Genomic DNA, 21,865 nt, shown 5'->3' on the forward strand with positions numbered 1-21,865 from the left:
AAATGAACAAATTTAATAAAAGGATCCAGGTTTTTTTTTTTATTTTATTAAACTTATTTTATTCTTAAACACTGAAACAAAGCACCTCTGTAAAGTAGTTTGAACAATCATGTAAAATTAGTGCAACTAATAAAAATTATGATATTCACGTGAGGAAGTTTGGTGACTTTAGCTTTATCCTCTTAAGAACTTTTGAAAATTTTTGATCAGATGTGATTCATAGCCATTAAAAATTTGGACAAATTATTTTTTTTAAACTGTTGTAGCATAAAAAAGATAACGAATATTTGTGACCATCTCATGTAGGCATTTATTAGTTTTGGTTGTTTTTTTAAGAGGATACGGAATTCTTTTTTTTCTTTTTTTACCTCTTTAGACAGGGCATCAACCCGGGGTGTAACGGATCATGGATAATCCGTGATCCGTACAAATCACTAGCCATGGCTAGGCACACACATGTACCGCAGATCCCTCCCACCCATCTAAACTCTCTTCAAGCATTCATTTCTCTCAATTTTGGTAGATTTGGTCTCAAGACATGCAAATGTGCTAGCTCATCATGTAAATGAGAATTTGTTCTTAATTGATTCTCCAGGTAAAATAAAGGTTTAATGATAAAATGTCATCAGAAACTAAGTTTTGGCATTTTGTTGGTGTTCAAAGATACTTTGTTTTTATAAATAGACCTTAATGAACAGATGTTTTGATTTGATATGTGGGTGAGTGTATATTTATGCTTTGAAGTACGTTACATGCATTTTATCAAATATATCTTTTGGAACTTTTCAAAATAAATATTTTAGACTTTTATCTTGTTGTTTTTTCCTGTTTTTTTATTTTCATTTTTTTAATTTTTGCTAATCCGAAAGATGATTTGAAGCTGTAACATGATCCGAACGGTGACTTCTGTAATCAGTTACACCACGAGCGTCAACATGCTTAAACAGTTTGGGTTATTTTACCACAGTAGTTTAAGCTCGTGCTCTCTTCTGGGGTCAAGATGACCTCACTCTACATTGATGTGTGATCCCTCCCATGACAAAGGTGGACAGGATTAGGGTTGGGCACTGAAGTTTGGTTCCAAGTAGGAACCATTATGATTTACGTGGTTCTACCAAAACCGAAAGAAGCTGCTGCAAATGGTGCCACATTTCAGTGTTTTTCATTGAATATCTATTGGTCTTTAGACATGTCAATCAATTCTACTCTCTTCAGTACTTTGCAATTCTTGCCAATCCCTCTGCCTTTCCTGCGAAAGTGGGCGAGCATGAGAGTGCAGCGCTCTTATGCTCTCAAAAGAGTTGAGAATTAAAGGGTTAAATCACCTCCACAGCAGCATCTTACAGCTGTCTGTCAGCAGCAGGATACTGCTGCCCTTATTAAAAAGAAACAAAAACTCAGTCTCTCTTCTGTTAAATAGTTGGTGTCAGTTTACCGGATATCTTCCAATAGTGTCCAGCTGGGTCTAACAGGTGTTTGTTATTTTAGAGCAGGGGTCCCCAAACTGTAGTTAGGCCACATAACTTATCCTCTCTGATGGGGGGGCCGGGGTCGGTTTGTAGGTGAACAGAAAAAGTGCAACAATCACAGGGTGTGTCTAAACGTTACATTGATGGTTTCCCAGAAAGCCACATATAGCCATATTTTAATATTGCCTTTTTGTAATCTTCACAGAGAAAATAATACTAAAACACTAAGACTATAATAGGGAATCCTCTCCTATCATGGTTCTTTTGAGATTTGGGCTGCAGCTCCTCACACATGGATCTTCTTAGCCATCTGGATCTTTTGGCTCTGAAGAGACTCTTTAGGTCATTTTATTGCTTTATTGTACTTATCAATAACTGTATAAACGTATGCACAAAATGAAAAAATAATGTAAAAAATGTTAAAGATTTTATTTTCCTCCCAGGTAAAATGCACAAAATAAATAAAAAACAAAAAATAACTATTAACTATTCAATTATCAATGTGAAACAATAAAAAAAAACACTGCAGCCACAACCCAAAACACTATTTAAAATGTGCAAAACAAAAGGAAAAAATAATTAAGGGCGTTTGTAATCATGTGATGGTAAAGGTCTGCATTTAGAAATGACAAAACTCATCTTTGTAAAAGTTGGTTTCCAATTCTTCTGTCAGTAATGATCTAATCTGTTCTGGTGGAAGTTGTTCTCACGTGTCTGCACAGGTTGGTTGTGGGGTCTGTTTGAAATTCTTCTCCGGCAAACTATATTCTGTCTCCCCATTATCAATAACTGTGAAATGGTCCCAGATAGTTACTCTTTTTTCAAAGTCAGTCATTTTTTACCTTTTGGTGTTGATGTCGTTACACCTGATGTGCTCTGTCCCTCACTCATGTGCTTGTGAAACAATGAGGAGCTTTCTGTTTAACTTGAGCAGTAAAAACAACCCAACACAACCAATTGTTGTTTTTGATCATTTAACAACATTTAGCACCCTACCTTTTTTCCAGATAACTCTGCACTACTATCTGCTGATTAACAGACTCAGGTGTTCCCTCTTTCTGATTGACTAAATTCACCTGATCCCTGTAATCAGCAGCAGGAAGTGGAGGGGACAGCTGGAAAACGGGCATGGTGGTAGATCTTGAGGACAAGGTTGGACAGCCCTGTGTTAGAAGAATGTTTCATCTGTAATCTGATACTTTTAGAGGATTTTTCCATCTTTCCTTTGTTTCTATATGCAGAATAATTTAACATTTTACCTGGGGTTCCCAAACTTTTGTTCCCCAGTGTATAGGGTATAAGGCTTTTTTAAAAGAGTTATTGATCCCAGAAGTCTGAATTTCTGAAACTCTCATTTGCTTAGCTAAGCAAAGCAGAACTTTTTTTTTTTTTTGGTGAACCTTCTGATTAAACTAGCGCCGCAGTAAATTGTAGTGATCCATTCATTATATCTGCAGAGGCAGGTGCTGCATACAGCTCTGACCTTTTTCTGGTGGCTCACCTGACTCACCTCATGAGCCACGACCAAATAAAATGATAAAATGAGCGCATATGCAGCGGGTGTTTTTCTGTGCGTTGACGTTTGCTGTGAGGTGGACTTTGGATCGCAGCTGATGAGCTGTTACTCTGCAGGGGTTCAACAAATATTCAATTAAATATTCATTTCTTTGTTGAGTGAACATGTTTGACACCTGAAAATCGGCAGCAGGAGTTTAGACGAAAATAGAAAAAATATGTTTTCTCATGATTGTGAAGGTAAGACTTGATGAGGAAAGAACAGTTTTCTTCAGTCAAAGCAGAACCATTCAAAGATTTACTTTCATGGGCAGAGTAACAGCACGACACTCCAAAGTTGGTCTTAACACTTTAATAGAGAAGGTGGCCGAGGTGTATATGTATATTTTAACAAAAGCTAAAAGCAAAAACAGAGAAAAAAACAGCGCAATTTCCTCCATTAAAATCTTATGGCTGAGTTTAAACTTGCCGGTTAACCTCGCTTGTGGATTTCACTCCGGAAGTGACAGCTAGTCAGCTGCGATCCAAAGTCTGCCTCACGGCAGAAAAACACCGGCCACATATGCGCTCATTTTATCAACAAAACTCATTCTACTGAGAGCTAGGGGATATATTACGGGACAAAATGAATCCAGCATGTCAAAAGGCACTCCGATGTTCAATTCATGGTATAAAAAAGCATTAAAGCTTCAGTGAGCCAGCTCGTAGGTCACAGCTCACCGCTGTGGCTACGAGATTTGGTCGCGGTGTAAGAGAATATTTTTGATTTAATTTTAATTCCATTTTACTCTTATATGTAACCTTTCAATGAAGCTGTAACCTTTGAATGAACCTAGTGGGCACATTAACACAAGCCTCTGAATGTATTCTCATATGCCTAAAACAGCCTGCAGTTAGTTAGAATTCCAACGTAGGGAGTGTTTGATGTTAAGACATTGATAGCACGTTGACCCCGAGACAAATGCAGGATGCAGAGGCTTCTGCTGACCCCGAGATAAATGCTGGTTCTGTTAAGACACAGATAACAAGTTGATCCTGAGACAAATGCAGGAAGCAGAGGCTTCTGTTGACCCAGAGACAAATGTAGAGAGGAGCCCTATAAAGAGTCTGCATCTGGTCAGTTCGTTGGAACCCTCTATGGAAGCGCTTCTATGGGGTCAAATCAGGATCAGCTTAAAGTGAACGAAAAAACAGATTGAAAACTTGAAAGATAGATGTTGTAACTGAAAAAAAAGAAGTGAAAATTTGAAACCTGAAAAAAATTGAAAATTTGAAGAAAAAAAAACTGAAGATTTGAAAAGTAAGAGTGAAAACTTGAAAAAAAAACTAAATTAAAAATTACTAATTAAAAACAAATTATTCTTTAGGAACAGCTGCTGTTTTGAATTTTCAACTTTTTTTTTTTTGAATCTTCACTTCCAGTCCTCAGTTTTCAGTTTCAATTTTTTTTTCGAGTTTTCACTGCTGAGCTGAGCCTAATTTTACATGGGGGCGGGGCTTTGAGCTCATTGGCTACCTGAAAATGCATCCCATCATTCCCCAAGAGGTAATGGGGATGTGACGATTTTTCTGCTGCAGATCGTTGTTTGTTTTTGTCTCCGCCTGTGTCACTCCAATCAAACTCATGAAGGACAGTATCACTACTGTGCAATTTTACCTCACTAGTATCACGGTGTACCTTTCACGGTCTCACTGTTAGGTGGATTTTTTTCAGAGCGACTTTGCTGTTGATCTTGTCAATCGATCTCCTCTGCGCAGTTTTTCATGCAGACGTGCAGCTTGGCTGCATTACATAAATCTTCATCGCTATTAGACTTATTTGACTTCTTTTTTCTTTGAAAGTTTGAACAGTAAGAGTAAAAAATGAGAGAAAAGTTTAAAAATATCCATTTGAGTCTGAGAAAAGCGGAGAAAATGTGTAGTGAGTAGTCATCTCTCCCCCCTGGGAAACGTGTCCCGGTAGCCAATGAGCTCAAAGGCCCGCCCCCATGTAAAATTAGTCTCAGCTGAGCAGTGAAAACTCGAAAAAAAAATTGACTGGAAGTGAAGATTCAAAAAAAAAAAAAAAACAGCAGATTTTACTAAAAAATAATTTGCTTTTAATTAGTAATTTTTAATTTAGTTTTTTTTTCAAGTTTTCACTCTTTTACTTTACAAATGTTCAGGGTTTTTTTTTTTTCAAATCTTCAGGTTTTTTTTCAAATTATCCTTTTTTTTCAGGTTTCAAATTTTCACTTCTTTTTTTTCAGTTACGACATCTATTTTTCAAGTTTTCAATCTGTTTTTTCATTCACTTTAAGCTGATCCTGATTTGACCCCGTACGCTTCCCTACACGCTCATGTGCACTGCGTGTATTTTTCTGATTTTTGTTACTAAACACTTGTGTTAATCTTAAGATGTGTCTGTTCCTCCATCGGATTCCACATTTTTCCATAACAGCGGCTCGTGAGATTTCGTCACTGCTCACAAGAGGCGAGTAAGGCGAGCCACCGGAAAAAGGTCAGAGCTGTTTGCAGCGCCTGCTCTCTCTCCATTATATGGTAAATGGTGTAAACTTGTATAGCGCTTTCTACCCTCCTTCGAGGGCCCAAAGTGCTTCACAGTCACAGACCCATTCACTCATTCACACAATGGTGGTGGCTCCGCTGCTGAACACTGGCGCCAACCTTCCACCAGAGACGATTTGGGGTTCGGCACATGGGCGGGCAAGGCGGGAACCTGCTCGCTTCCAATCAGGAGTCGACCGCCCTACCGCTGCACCACGGCCGCCCAATGGCCATACAGACTATTTATGTGGAATAATAAGCGCAGATCAGAATAAGCATATAATGAATATCTGATACTAAACGGGAGACAACTTCCAATTTTTGATCGAGTCATGAACCACACGATCAAACCTGATTTCTGATCACGTGAACGGAACATTCTTAGTTCAAACTAGGATTGCACGATGATATTGGTTACTGATTATTATCAGCCGATACTGGAGATTATGACAACATGCTGATAATTCCAGTAAGAAAAAAAAAAAAAAATCACAGATAAAATAGACTGATAATTAAACACTTAAACTATCAACGCTTCCTCACTCACCACTTCCTCAGTAACACCACTAGTGTTACAACTTTCCTGCTTCCCCCAAAAGTTTCAGCCTCATCTGTACTGCTTTACAGTGCTAGCGTAGCAGTCCGACAACGGTGCGGACGCACATGCACCACAAAGACGGAGCATTTCTCCATCTTTCCCTCACTGCTTTAGGAGCTGCACTTTATAAGGGAGGGGCTGCTCTCGCGGCACGCACTACCATATGCACACACACATGCACACATCTCTCTGCTGACACAAACAACAAATGCACGGCATGGCAGAGCTAGCAAAAAAGTCACAAGTGTGTCTGTTTCATTGATATAGATTACTGGATTGGTCCTTGCCTGTTCGCTGCTATAGACAGAGACGTGCGCGGCTTCGCGCACAGGTGCCATTGCTATGCATCAAGTCATAATAGCAGAACGCTTCAATGGAGGACAGGCAGAAATCAACTACAAAAATCAGGCTAGCTCACTAATTTTTTAACCGATTTTTACAAAATATGGCTCAAATTAAAGCTTATAAAAATATTGATCCTATGGTATATCTAAATATTTATTTTTCATTAAGATTAATCTGCAAATAGTGCAAGAATTGCGCCTTCTACTGTTACAGGTAATGCATTGCTGTCAAATGAACAGCTTCTAAATATCCGTGATTTTTTATTTTACCTCATTGCTAAAATCTAAATAACAGAGCTTGCAAATGCTTGTCACCGAAACCCAGAAAAGTGGGAGACTGACTAAGTTTAATAGCATGAATGACTGACAAAGTTTAGTAACAAAGTCCTTTCCCTATTGAAAACATCTCAAAGTGCTAAAAAGAAAAACTTTTTACCACATTTTTACTACAACTTTTATTATTTTTGGATTAAATACATGGTAAATCCATCTCAACTGTATTCAAAATTAGCCTTCAAATAGACAATTTTATCGCACTGAGAGAAATAGGCTCCAGCTAGGATCTTTAACTGATACAAAAAACATTTTTTTTAACCTTAAGATGATAACATCAAATACATCTGCCAAACTGTTAAGATTCAAAGCACAGAGATAATAGCAGTAAATGGTGTGGCAAGTTAAAGTTTACATCCACAGCTCCTTCACCAACATCTGCTCTCTGCTTTGTTTATGTCACTGAGCAGAAAGCTAGCGTTAGCACTGCATTTTTCTATCCAGACTTCCTCTGGTCCGTACGACGAAGAAAAAAGCTCAACAGTGACGGCACAGATTTAGAAAATTATGTGTGATCTCACTTACACTTTCTTACAAAAAAAACAAAAAAAAAACAAGTGCGAATGACAACAACGTGCATCTTGACCAAACATTTTACGTGTTTCCAACATGAATTTCCATCAGTTTTTGTGCAGGTTGAACGTGAATATGTGCGATTAACATCCGCTATGTTTTAAAACATGAACCATTAATACAAACATACATCCAAGAACCAAACTAGCATGGTACTCACAACTCGCTAGCGCCCACTTTAGGACACAGTTCACGGTTCTCATCCTGATATCTTTCTATTAAAATGCGATTCCTGCCCTGTGATGATTCCTCTGATCGGATTATTATGTTGTCAAGGTTTTTTTAATCAATTACAAAACATTCCGTCCTCTTTTGTGCTTCTTTTGGTGCTTATTCAGACCCCCTCCATCCATCGCACGGGAAGACGTGCATAGTAATGCCGCACGTCAGTCACGCCGTGTGTCACGTGATTTCCAATCCAGTAATACTATAATACTGTACTGTATAAATGGTCTGTATTTATACCATTGACTGTAAAAAAAATACTGGACTTCTCGAGCCATGAGGTCCCCCATTGGAAATGCATTACTTTTTCTCCTCGTGAAAGTAGGCCGCCGCTTTCACCGTCACTTCCTGAAATGGCTATCGCCATTTTGCAAACGTCTGCAACCCATCTTCAGCAATTGGTCTGAGTCTCTGAGTCATAGCTGAGTCATGAATCTATAGGAAGTACTGTCACCAATCTGAGTGAGTTTATTGAAAGTTCCCGCCTCTTTCCACGCCTCGACCACGAGACCGCGGGATGTAAACAGCTTCTACTTTAATAACGCCGGAGAATTGTACAAGTCGTTGTTGAAGCCTTTGAGGGAGAACCATTCCAACATTCGATTCTGTCAGCGGTCCTTTGGGATTTATTTACATTTATTCCTTTTTGTCAAACTAAAAGGAGAATTTGGGTGACGCCGCTGCAGAGCGGAGCGCCCCCCCTCGTGCGCAGCAGCAGCACCAGCAGCTTGTCACTTCACATGCGCTGCCAGGTTACAGTCTGATCAGATGCACGTGAGAAGTGTGTTCAGCGGTATTTAAAATAAATAACCATCCTAACAAGTCAACAGCTGGATCTTTTTTCTGTTTGAAAATACGACAACATCCATTGAAGTTTGTCTCGCGCTCCTCAGACGTCTGCGTCTAACTCAGGCTGCAAGCTGGAAAAGTGCAGCAAAGATGAATGGAAGTTTGGAAGTTTTTTTAGGTCAATATTCAAAGTATTATGCATTTTTTCAAGTGACAATTCAATTTGCAAATTCATCATGCAATTAGAAATTTCATTTTTCAATTCGCAATACAATATTCAACTCGGGCTTGCAAAATGATAATTCATTTTGTAATTTACAATTCAATATGAAAATTTACAATTTAATATCACAATTTTAAAATTACAATATTGAATAAAATCAAAATCAAATGCATTGTAAATTGTCATGGGTTTTTGATGTCATAATTCAAATGACAATGGTTCACTTTCGGCTTATCCCTTTCGGGGTCTCCACAGCGTAACAGCACCCACTGTTTCCTATCAGTGATTTGCCAGAGTTTTTACGCCGGATGCCCTTCCTGACACAACCCTGTACTTGAGGGGCACAGGGACCCAGTTAGGCAGCAGCGTCAAGGGTCTTGCCTAAGGACCCAATCTGGGTGGGGATCAGTGGACAACCCTGGGAATCGAACCCAGGGCTCCTGCGTGTCAGCCCTTCACCTAGCCCACTGAGCCACCCAGCTGCTAAGAATTCAAATGAGAATGCATTTTGTAATTTACAATTCAATATGCAGTTTGACATTTCATTCTGAAATGCATTTTGTAATTTACAATTCAATATTTTAAAAATGACATTTCAATGCATGGTTTGGTTCAAATTCATTCTAAACTAACTTAAAATCTATTGCATGTTAAAATCCCACGCTCTGTTTGTTTCAAAACTCAATTCATCATGCAAAACAGCACCCCCTGCTGTAATGCATTATCAGTTTTATCCAGGCGCTCCAACTCGGTCAAAATTCAAACTGCTTTGTATTCTGTCAGAGAGAGGACTCAACAACTCAAACACTCAACTGATCAAAGGAGTTGTTTGTTGTTGGAGGTTACAGAAGAGAATGCTATCTGCTAAAGAGTTAGCTTCTATCTGGATGACTTGCACTACAACCGCTGTGTGACAGCTCAAAGAGATTTTGGTGGACAACTTTAGGGCTGCTGTGAACTTTAAGACAGCAGTCCCCAACCCTCGGGCCGCTGACCGGTACCGGTATTGGTCCGTGGCTCACTTGGCACCGGGTCACAGACAGAAAAAAACGTGCGGTCGGGCGCGTTAGTTCAATGATTTTAACAAGTCTACGTGTACATTGTTGAATTGTGAAAGGTCTTCAAGGACCGCATTGATGAAGTCTGCTCCCATTGGCTACCCGTCATCTGTCAATCAAACCCCCCAGACGTTCGATGTCAGACCCACAAACGCTTATTGAGCCATCTGATTGGTCAATTTATAACTCTAATAACTTGTGATAATGGAAAAAAAATCTTTAAAAAAATTAGGATTAGAAAAAATAAGTTACCGTATTTTCCGGACTATAAGTCGCACTTTTTTCATAGATTTTCCAAGGGTGCGACTTATACTCAGGAGCGACTTATATGTGATTTTGTTAGACATAAATAGGCTCATATACCGTATTTTCCGGACTATAAGTCGCGTTTTTTTTCATAGATTGAATGTCCCTGTGACTTATACTCCAGTGCGACTTATATACGAATTTTTAATGATGAGATATGGACCGTAAGTCTAGAGTGCCCTCTTATGGTGATCTATGCAATTACTTTATTTACTTTAGTTATTCAGACGTGACACAGAGGATTAAGAATTTAACGGATTTAGTGATATGGAGTGAGATTGCGTGCAATTAAATACAGTAAAGATACAAAGTTGATGAGTTCTTGAGGCTATAGTTAAATAAAACTGTTATGTTATATAAATGCTACACCTTTTCGTTTTTTTCATGATGCTAATATGTGAATATGTGTTGACACATATTCAGCCTGTTTTCTATTCACTTATGAATGTTATAACTTCCCTTCCAGTATGATGCAATATCGTTTTTTTCAACCAGTTTGTAAAATAAATTACTTGAAAAAAATGCGACTTATACTCCAGTGCGACTTACATAGGGTTTTTTCTTCTTCATTATGCATTTTTTGGCCCCTGCGACTTATACTCCGGTGCGACTTATAGTCCGAAAAATACGGTATTTGTTATTTTCCCCACTTAAACCGGTTTCCTTTTGGCGGTTGTTTTCCAATAACAACCACTAGAGGGCACTGTAGGTTTGTGTATCAGTATCTACTGCTGTCAGCCGACAGAAACGCAGAAGAAGAAGTTACGTTCAAAACAAATCTTCCTGATAATCTAATCATTCTCCTCATGGATGTTATGATGTTTTTCTCATTTGCATCAAGACATTATTATTATTGTTTTTATTTTTCTCTTCCTGGGCTAATGCGGGACAACAAGCCATCAAACTGGGTTATAAACAGACAGAAGAGCAGCTAAAAACTGTCATTTAGATGCAGCTCCTGCAGGCTAGAAGGTAATGATCGCCGTAAGAAAAAGACAAAAAACTGCTGTCCTTAACCCAGAATGGAGAGACGATTATAGATGCTTTTGTGGAGTTCTTTAAAATAAATATCTTAACCTCTCAACATCATCCGTATCTTCTGTGTATTTTAAATGAGAAACAGCCAAAGCCTCCATCATGTAGCGATGAGGCTAAAAACTTCAGACAGCTTCTCCAATGGGAGTGTCTAGTTTATGAACACATTTTTGGACAAGCACTGAGCATTAAATTAGACGGACATCAGAAGATTCAGCGGCCTCGAATTTGACACATGAATCGCACTTTATGTCAAATGCAACGTTACGTCGGGCTTGTTGAAATTGTTCATAAATGTTGGACTATTCTCTTAAAACTGCGACTTATACTCCGGAGCGACTTATATATGTTTTTTTCTTCTTTATTATGCAATTTTTGGCTACTGTGACTTATACTCCGGTGCGACTTATAGTCCGGAAAATACGGTAATCAGAAAGCAGCAGAGGAAGAATGATTATTCTGACATATAAAATGACTGAGAAATAACTGTCTGTTTCTCAATGTAAGTCAATGGGACTTTTTGCAACCCAGTGGTACTTCCTATAGGGAACACGGAAGTAGGGGGGGTTGCTCAGTCCAGTTCTTATATACAGTTAATGATTTATCCAAAGTACCTTTCAGTTGTCTCATATTTAAGTGGTGAAATGTAATAAAACAATAAATACTAAATTCTTCTGAAATTCAGCAATTGTTTGACAATTTGCAGATAAACTGGTATGCACTGATCAATGCAATGATTTTACAGACAATTTGGTTCGACGGTAGAAGCTACAGCCACTACACATGGAAAACATTTTGAAAATAATTGTACATATTCACTCTACTCATGAATGCTTACCTTTGCTTTCTCATGGTCGAGTCTCGGCCCCACTGTTCTCATTATCTGACAGAGGCATTCCAGATCCTCCCCCATATCTTTGAGCTGGACCCTCTTCTTCTTTTCCAGAAGCTTCATAAAACAAGGTGGGAGGCCACAAATGTCCTTTAATACATTTCCTGTTATTTCTTTTTAAATAAAAAAACCCAAACTAGCCAACTCACTGTTTTGATGCACTTATGAAGGATAGACTCATGAATGAGGTCCAGTTTGCCAAGTTCCCCGATGAATTTAATGTTGCCAAGCATTTTAATCTTGGCGATGGCACGCTGCTCCTCCTCCTCAGAAGTAAGAGGGTTGTCATGTTTGTCATAGACTGAAAAAGAAACATTTGATTAGTCATCTTTCACTGAAAGAAAGCGGCTCATGCAGATCCAAGTAGAACTCACTTTCAACATTTCTGGCACGATTTTCAAACTCATCTTGAAGCTTAGAAATCAGCAATCTCCTGAAAGTCTGCAATCGCAAAAAAACGTCATGTCATTCGAATGCTAACATTCTACATCAATATGCAAAACTTTAGGTACAGTTTTGCTTTCATCCTCTTTAGAATTGTCTGTAATAGACTCTCCTCATGGTGATGTCAGACAAAAATGGCAACAGGGCAGAGAGTGCGAATAGTGACTTCCGGTGTTTGGATTTAGAACAGCAAAGCTGACAGCTGAATGTTGTTTAACACAATTTTATGTAAAGAGAAAAAGGAAACCTTGCCATTTTCAATAGAAAAATGTACCATATTTATTTTATAAATGTCCTGCTGAATTGTATTTTCATTTCCTCTCTCAGATTGTTTAAAAATATCAAATCAATATTTGAGGTTCTGTTGAAAATATTGAGCAGATATCAAATATCATATATAGAATATTATTATATTTTAACAGGTTCTATTTTGGCTGATGTTATTTGCACGTATTTTTAGTGTGATTGAGCACAAAAACTGATAGAAATTCAAGTTTGTCACATTTAATACCTTCAGCAAAGACACACATCACTGCATTGCCCGTATGCATTTTAATCGCTATCCAGGATAAATTTATTGTTTTGTGGGATATTTTAGGGGATAATTGTAAAAACAGGAATGATTTGTCTCAGTGAAAATATTCAGAACAGCAATCGTGCCACATAGTTTCAGCTTTCAAAATAAGAGCAGACGGGTAAAATAAAGAATCTCTGGGTAAACGTATTTTACAACATTACATGCAAATAGTCATTTTCATATTTTTGGCAACAGATTCCAATTAATTTGTTTTTTTTTTTACCTTTATTTTCCTGCAGATCAGACACAGTTATGAACAAAACAAAGAGGAGTGATGTTAGAACCACGGCTGAGCTAACAGCAGCTCACTGACCGCAGTAGAAACATTACAACAGGAATAAGTTTGACTTTAATGTCAGACACACTGGAATTGTCTGACTTTAGATCTGTTTACAGGATTATGTGAGAATTGAAATTTAAGCGCATTTTAACTAGTGAGAAAAGATCTGCAGCTCCACATCTCATAGCCAAAGCAAACGCTAGTGCTAGCATTAGAATAAATTAGAAGAAGAAAATCATAATTATCTTCATAATCAAACAAGCAGCATTCAATTAAGTACTTGTAACCTTTGTCCAACTTTAACTGGGTTGTCAGAGAGAAATTATCCACGACTTGTTTAATATCATCAAGAGGAATTTGGAGAAACAGCTGATCTGCTGTTCTGACTGCAGACAGGATTACTGACATTTGTACTCTGATTTATGAACAATCTAAGAGGAGGAAACAAATACAACCACTTACACACGTGGACAAAATTGTTGGTACCCCTCAGTTAAAGAAGGAAAAACCCACAATTCTCTCTGAAATCACTCGAAACTTACAAAAGTAACAATAAATAAAAATGTATTGCTCCTCATGAGCAAACTGCTCCAGTTGTCTCAGGTTTGATGGGTGCCTTCTCCAAATGGCATGTTTAGGCTCCTTCCACAGATGTTCAATGGGATTCAGATCTGGGCTCATGGAAGGCCACTTTAGAACAGTCCAAAGCTTTTCTCTCAACCATTCTTGGGTGTTTTTGGCTGTGTGTTTTGGATCGTTGTCCTGTTGGAAGACCCATGACCTGCGACTGAGACCAAGTTTTCTGACACTAGGCAGCACATTTCTCTCCAGAATGCCTTGATAGTCTTCAGATTTCATTCTACCTTGCACACATTCAAGACACCCTGTGCCAGATGCAGCAAAGCAGCCCTAAAACATTACTGAGCCTCCTCCATGTTTCACCGTAGGGACAGTGTTCTTTTCTTCATATGCTTGGTTTTTGAGTCTATAAAACATAGAGTTGATGTGCCTTACCAAAAAGCTCCAGTTTGGTCTCATCTGTCCAAAGGGCATTCTCCCAGAAGCTTCGTGGCTTGTCAACATGCATTTTGCAAATTCCAGTCTCGCTTTTTTATGATTTCTTTTCAGCAGTGGTGTCCTCCTTGGTCCTCTCCCATGAAGTCCACTTTGGCTCAAACCACGAAGAATGGTGCGATCTGACACTGATGTACCTTGGCCTTGGAGTTCACCTTTAATTTCTTTGGAGGTTGTTCTGGGCTCTTTGGATACAATTCGAACGATCCGTTTCTTCAATTTGTCATCAATTTTCATCTTGCGGCCACGTCCAGGGAGGTTGGCTACTGTCCCGTGGGTCTTGAACTTCTGAATAATATGAGCCACTGTTGTCACAGGAACTTCAAGCTGTTTAGAGATGGTCTAATAGCCTTTATCTTTAAGATTTTTTGTCTATAATTTTTTTTCGGATGTCCTGGGACAATTCTCTCCTTCACTTTCTGTTGTCCATGTTCAGTGTGGTACACACCTTTTCACCAAACAGCAGAGTGACTACTTGTCTCCCATTACATAGCCAGACTGAGTGACTATGAGTTTGGAAACACCCGTGATGTCAATTAAAGGACACACCTGAGTAAATCATGTCACTCTGGTCAAATAGTTTTCAATCTTTTGTAGAGGTACCACCATTTTGGTCCAGGCCTGTCGCATTAGTTTGTTTTTTAAAATAATTATGTTAATCAACAATTCAAAAGTGATGGCGGATTTTGATTGTTTTATTTTTAATACATTTTTATTTATTGTTACTTTTGTAAGTTTCGAGTGATTTCAGTGAGAATTGTGGGTTTGTCCTTCTTTAACTAAGGGGTACCAACAATTTTGTCCACATGTGTAGGACATTCATACAATAAATATTGTACAAATTACAGTTTCAAAAGGTTACCTTTTATTATTTATGTAAAATCGCTTTAAACAGCGTTTAGCTGTCAGGTTTGCTGTTCTAAACTTAAGACACCGGAAGCAACTCTGCACTGACTGGCGATGTATGATGTCACGTGAAAAGAGTCTTTACTTTGATTGCGTTACTTCTTTGATTTAAAAGCGGTAACGGTGTTAAATCTTTTTTTCTGTTGAAAAGAAAAGTGGAGATTTAAGACTGGAGCCAAATCTTTTGACATTGTAACCTCTTCACATTTTTACACTTTATTTTGTTATTGTTAGGAATACATTTTTGTTATTGCCATTGGAATTGTTTTCAAAGAGTATTGTTTTGCCAGCTTGCCTCCATGTTTTACAATAAGACAAATGGATAAATCAAGAATAAGAAAAATACAAAACCGTACTGTGCTTTGCTTTTGGGATGTTTGGATCTCGGTTGAAGGGCCATCAAAGTTTGGTGCGTCCTCTGCCAAGCGCAGACATAGCTGAGCATAGAGTAAGCTATACTTTGGCTCTTCTAGGGCTTTGTCTACAATCTGATCACAAAAACACAGAGAGAAGTCAAATTTACACAGATGGATACATTTTGATTTCAAAGCGGTAGAGCACATGTGACAAGGTCAAGGCCCACAGGTTGCATCATTTTATCTTTCTTTAGCCATCTCTCTTTTTTCTCTTCAAGTCGTGTCTGAATGACCATTAGGTATTTGCACTGCGTGTGGCCGTGGGGAGACGGGGTTTGTGCTAAGCCGAATATGATAGAAAGACAGAGGGAGCTGCAAGTGAAACAGTATGGTTGAATACTTTTGAAATGAATAAAGAGAGATATTCTGGAGGACATTTTCAATCCACTAGATTTCGGGTTGATCTGCTAATGCTGTTATTCTGTTTTCTTTCTTTTAATTTAGAACTTTTCCATGCAGAATGTCATTTTTCATTGTTTTGTTTAAATCTTTTTCCTTTTGGCTTTTTCTGTAAGGGGTCGCAGCCAATCAGCTTCCTCCATCTGTCTCCATCAGCCACCTTCATGTCTTTATTCACTGCATCCATAAACCTCCTCTTTGGTCTTCCTCTAGACCTCTTTCCTGGCAGCTCTAGACTCAGCATCCTTCTACCAATATATTCACTGTCTCTCCTCTGAACATGTCCAAACCATCTCAGTCTGGCCTCTCTGACTTTATCTCCAAAACCTCTAACATGTGCTGTCCCTCTGATGTATTCATTCCTGATCCTATCCATCCTGGTCACTCCCAAAGAGAACCTCAGCATCTTCATCTCTGCTACCTCCAGCTCTGCTTCCTGTCTTTTCTTCAGTCCCACTGTTTCTAGTCCAAACAACATGGCTGGTCTCACCACAGTCTTGTACACCTTTCCTTTCATTTGTGCTGAAACTCTTCTGTCACACATCACACCTGACACTTTTCTCCACCCATTCCAACCTGCTTGCACTCTCCTCTTCACTTCTTTTCCACACTCTCCATTACTCTGTACTGTTGACCCTAAATACTTAAACTCCTCCACCTTCTTTATCTCTTCTCCCTGTAACCTCACTCTTCCACTCTGGTTCCTCTCATTCACACACATGTACTTAAAAATCACTGTATTTTGCTTTTTGTTTTTTTTGTTTTTTTACAATTACAGCACAGGTGTAACATACGATGGAGTATTGGGGCCATAAAAGGAAAAAAAAAAGTAATATTACAAAATTTTTCGCATAAATTTATCACTTTTAATCTCATAAATTTATTAAAGTGGAAGGGAGTCTACAGTCCAGCGAATGAACAACGTGAGCTGAAGCAGACCGACCAAACTGTGAAAAGCGTCTTGGATTTTAACAGGTAAACTTATTGTTTAAAACGTTACAGATGTTTGGAAGTTTCTTTGTTTGATTTACAGTTTATTAATGTTTTATTCATTGATTGGCAGCTTGCAGGATCTCTGCAGATCTCGTCGATGAAGCAGCTGTTCACTTCTACTAGTTTCTTCCTTCACGAAAGACAAGATCTCCTCCAACTGTGTGATGCTTCAGTCTGAAGAGGACCAGTTTTCAGAATTGTCAATGTTTTGTGCTAACGTAACAGATTATTGTCATTCCTCGTGGTTGTTCTGTGTCTAAACGGGACGTTTCATTTGGAGAAGGAGGCATATCAAACCCTGTTTACATTTTCCTTTGGTTTCTGACGTAAAGTGGTGAAAGGGCTTCTGTGTATGAGAATAAAGGGCAGAATAAAGTGACGGTCCTGTGAATATGTGTCTTTGAGCTCTTTATTTTATATACGAAACTCTGAGCTACTGAACCCGGAAATAATTTGATTTTGAATTGCCAAAAGGTTCAGATTTTTTTTTTTAAACACTGATCTGTAAAAAAAATCTTCACAAGATACTCTACGTTGTTCATCTTCAAGCACGGCTCTGATAAACAGACAACTTCGGTTCTTTGCTCATTAATTAAAAACTTTTAATCTTGCAGATTTACAACTTTATTTCTTGTAAATTTAGGACTTTAAATCTTGTAAATTTACAAGTTTTTTTTTTTTACAACTTTAAATCTCGTAAATTTCCGAGAAAAGTCATAAATCTAGCCAATGACTTCTAAAGTCATAAATATGAATTTTTTCTCATAAATTAACGAGATTTAAAGTTGTAATTAAAAAAAAAATACATTTTCTTTATAAAGTGGCCCTAATACTTTGTCGTAGTAGCAGAACATCGAGCTCAGCTTCAATAATAAACGGCTCATCGTTTGTCTTTAATGTACTCCACAGTATTTTCCATATACTTTCTGTTTTACATTTGTGGTTTCTTTGGAGTTAGTATCTGACATAAAGCTGCACTAAAAAGACAGATTGTGATGAAGACAGCAACACAGCTGTGCTTTTTGATTTTTCTTTCATCTTCTTAACCGTTTTGTCGCTTTCGAGGGTCACTGGGGTGCTGGAGCTGGATCCACTCTGGTCAGGTTGCCAGCCTGTTGCAGAGCCTCAATCACACACTCACATTTAGAGGTGGAGCAAAATATCAGTATGGCAAACTATCAACTCACAAACAATTACCAGTCCTCTCTTTCCCTTAATTGGCTTCTTAAACTAATTCCAAAAATGTCCACCGGGGGGGGCTTAGCATGAGCACGAAAGTGAAATGTAAGGATGCCATAGCGAAACCATCATCAATTTCTACCAGACCAATACGTTTTTAGCCTAAATCATAGTGGTGCAGTACAGCATGAACACACAGTGCTCAAGAAGGGGCGGGGCTCCTCACGCTCTCACCACATACTCCACTGACGGAGGAAAACGTACACGGATGGCAGAGCGGCGAGGAAATTTTAATTAAAGGAGGGGAAATGAATATGGATACCAGGACTGTAAAAAAAAAAAAACATGATCATATAATATAAATAGGGTGAAACTTCAGAACAGTGGACCAGCTCTACACCCTCTCCAGGGAGCTGGAGGGTTCGTGGGAGTTCGCTCATCCAATCCACATGTGTTTTGTGGATTTGGAGAAGGCGTTTGACCGCGTTCCCCGTGGTGTCCTGTGGGGGGTGCTCTGGGAGTATGGGATAATGGGTCCGGGGAGCCTCACTTAGGGCTGTCCAGTCTCTGTACAACCGGAGCAGGAGCTTGGTCCGCATGGCCGGCAGTAAGTCAGACCTGTTTCCGGTGCATGTTGGACTCCGGCAGGGCTGCCCTTTATCACCGGTTTTGTTCATAGTCTTTATGGACAGAATTTCTAGGCACAGCCAGGGGCCGGAGGGGATCTGGTTTGGGGACCACAGGATTTCATCTCTGCTCTTTGCAGATGATGTTGTTTTGTTGGCTTCATTGAACCGTCACCTCCAGGATGCATTGGAGCGGTTTGCAGCCGAGTGTGAAGCGGCCGGGATAAGGGTCAGCACCGCTAAGTCTGAGGCCATGGTTCTCGACCGGAGAAAGGTGGTTTGCCCTCTCTCGATGGGTGGAGTGCTCCTGCCTCAGGTGGAGGAGTTTAAATACCTTGGGGTCTTGTTCACGAGTGATGGAAGATCGGAGCGTGAGATCGACAGGCGGACTGGAGCTGCGTCCGCTATTTTGCGGTCGCTGTACCGGTCCGTTGTGGTGAAAAGAGAGCTGAGCCAGAAAGCAAAGCTCTCGATTTACCGGTCGATCTTCGTTCCTGTACTCACCTATGGTCATGAGCTCTGGGTCGTGACCAAAAGAACGAGATCCCGACTACAAGCGGCTGAAATGAGTTTTCTCCGGAGGGTGGCTGGGTGCTCCCTTACAGGTAGGGTGAGGAGCTCAGTCACCCGGAGAGAGCTCAGAGTAGAGCCGCTTCTCCTCCGCATCCAGAGGAGCCAGTTGAGGTGGTTCGGGCATCTGGTCAGGATGCCTCCTGGACGCCTCCCTGGTGAGGTGTTCCGGGTATGTCCCACTGGGCGGAGGCCCCGGGGAAGACCCAGGACACGCTGGAGAGACTATGTTTCTCGGCTGGCCTGGGAACGCCTCGGGGTTCCCCCAGAGGAGCTGGAGGAAGTGGAGAGGGAAGTCTGGGCATCTTTGCAGAGACTGCTGTCCCCGCGACCCGGTCCCGGATGAGCGGAAGAAGATGCACGGATGGATGGATGGATGAAAGTTCATTTTGTGCCTCAATAATAAAAAATGATCTCGAATTAAATGTGAAATTAATAAAAATGCAGCATTATGAATTGTATTTCAACATGTTTTGTTCTTTGAAGTGAGAAGACCATTTGATATACTCTGTATTTTAGTTCTTAACTGGACCTTTGTTAGTTACCCAAACCCTTGTGCTATCCTAGGCATGTTTACATTAAAAGTGGGGTCATCTGGACAAAACCACTGCACCACCGTGCTGCCCTGCTTTTTGATTTATACATAAACAGATAACTTGTCCACGAATGCCTTAATTTTTTTGGAAGGACTTTTACCATTTGTTAAAAAAACGATAGCAGGCTCTGATAAAACAAAATCTTTTTGTGTATTTGCACGTTTATTTTTCTTTTATACAGAATGACAAAAATAAAGAAATTTGAATATTTTTTTCTTATAACATTTACTTTAGTTTTAAGTTGTATAATTTTGATGGAGAGTAAAATATTGAAACTTATACCATGGTCTGGGTGAATACTCGATTCTGATTGGCTGCTGGGTGTGCATTAAATTGTGATAATGCACTGTAATAACGCACACCTAAAAAAGAAGTTCCGGTCACACAGACCAAACGTTCGATATCACTGCGCAGGCTTCTTTAAAACACATTTTTCCTTCATCGTCTGGACAAAACAAGCAGTAATGGATGAACTTTCTCTCTGAACTGATGCTTTATTCAACTTATTGTAGCGACCAGCATTTATATTCCTCTCCTTTTGTAAGGTAAATTAATATTGACAAATTGGTTATTCTCCTTCTAATAAAACACCACTCGACATCAAGGTGTAGTCTTCTGTTTCACCACAAGAGGGAGTTTCTGCTTTTAGAGCAGCTCAGAAGAGCGAACCTGCTGTGAAATGAAACACAGACAGAAGCTGATTGTGTTCTGTTTATGTTCTAGCTGCTCACTGAAGGATTAACGTCAGAAAAAGAAGAAAAATATCCTAATTTGTCCAGGTCTTTATTTCAAAACAGCGACACTTTACCGCTGCAGCTGAGGTCTGTAACGGCTTCAGGCTTCATGCCGTGTTCCATGTCACCGTGACAACAAACCGCATCACGGATCAAATAGTCCGCTTTTGGTGAAAAAATGAGCTAAACCAAAGAAATAAAAAGAATAATGTACGAAATATTGATTGAATGCTTCGCGTCGGACGGTTTAGGCCTCCGCGTCGTGCGTTAATTTCTCATAACGCACACTTCGTCGGGTATTATCCCTTACGTATTTAAGGTTTAAGTCAATTTATTCTAAAATAATTTTGTCTATTTTTATTTGTATTTATATTTTTTAAAGTTGCATTTTAAAAAGTTGTGTTTTAAAAGCTTTAAAAATATTGTTTTGATGTGTTTATAAATGTTTATCCTGTTTGGCCCACAACCTAGAGCGTGTTTTGGATTTTGGCCCCCTGTGCGATTAAGTTTGATAAAACTGCTCTGGAGTATAAAAATATAAAAATATTAACTTACCAGCAAGATGATTCCTTTAAGGACGAGTTTTGAATCTACACCCACATTCAGGAGCTCAAGGCATAGCTTGTCAAACTTCTCAGGCGTGAGTTTGTTGAGTATGCTGAAAAGCAAAAAGGATCTTTTCAAAAGACAGTGTGAATTCATCAAGTCACATGTAAAAGCAGCTTATTAAAGAGTGGCGCTATTATTGTTTTATGTGTTCAGAGTCTGCCTTCAAACAGTTAACAAGTCACAGGCACCGTCATCTGTAGCAAATTTTAAACTTCTCATGTCACACATTTAGCCCTCTCTGGCAAGTCCTTCAGCTCCTATGATAACAATACAATTTAAGCAAATGTCTTTAAGCATAGGCAATCGAAATGACTGCATCCTTTTTACAACTCAAAAATACTCCCTGCTGTCCAAAGGTGCTTGGAAACAGCGGTGCTGGAGCTGGGAGGAGGCTAAAACAAGTACGGCACTGAGTCCCATGAACCAGCATTCGGCAAAGGAAAAAGAAAAGAATGAGAGAAAGGATTCAGAAAAAAAACTAAGTTGCTCAAACACTACAATTCATAAGACTAAGGACTGAATATATTTTGTTAAAATAGTTGCTATATATATCTG

The 21,865-nt window shown here is 39.2% G+C and overlaps 1 protein-coding gene across 5 annotated transcripts in view; it reads right to left on the reverse strand.

The window, feature by feature from the left end:
* LOC112160565 (eukaryotic translation initiation factor 4 gamma 2) overlaps positions 1 to 21,865 on the reverse strand; it is a 92,225-nt gene that overhangs the window by 46,123 nt on the left and 24,237 nt on the right. For 3 of the 5 annotated variants that reach the window (XM_036212177.1, XM_036212176.1, XM_036212180.1), the window contains exons 3-7: positions 21,257 to 21,359; positions 15,545 to 15,676; positions 12,282 to 12,348; positions 12,057 to 12,208; positions 11,854 to 11,964 (exon numbers count right to left, since the gene is read on the reverse strand). In XM_036212177.1, the coding sequence (XP_036068070.1) occupies positions 11,854 to 11,964; positions 12,057 to 12,208; positions 12,282 to 12,348; positions 15,545 to 15,676; positions 21,257 to 21,359 (565 nt within the window). The remainder of the gene's footprint in view (positions 1 to 11,853; positions 11,965 to 12,056; positions 12,209 to 12,281; positions 12,349 to 15,544; positions 15,677 to 21,256; positions 21,360 to 21,865) is intronic. The other 2 variants (XM_036212181.1, XM_036212179.1) reach the window with 1 other exon arrangement.

Source organism: Oryzias melastigma, linkage group LG6 (assembly GCF_002922805.2).
Source record: "Oryzias melastigma strain HK-1 linkage group LG6, ASM292280v2, whole genome shotgun sequence".
Taxonomy (NCBI): Eukaryota; Metazoa; Chordata; class Actinopteri; order Beloniformes; family Adrianichthyidae; genus Oryzias; species Oryzias melastigma.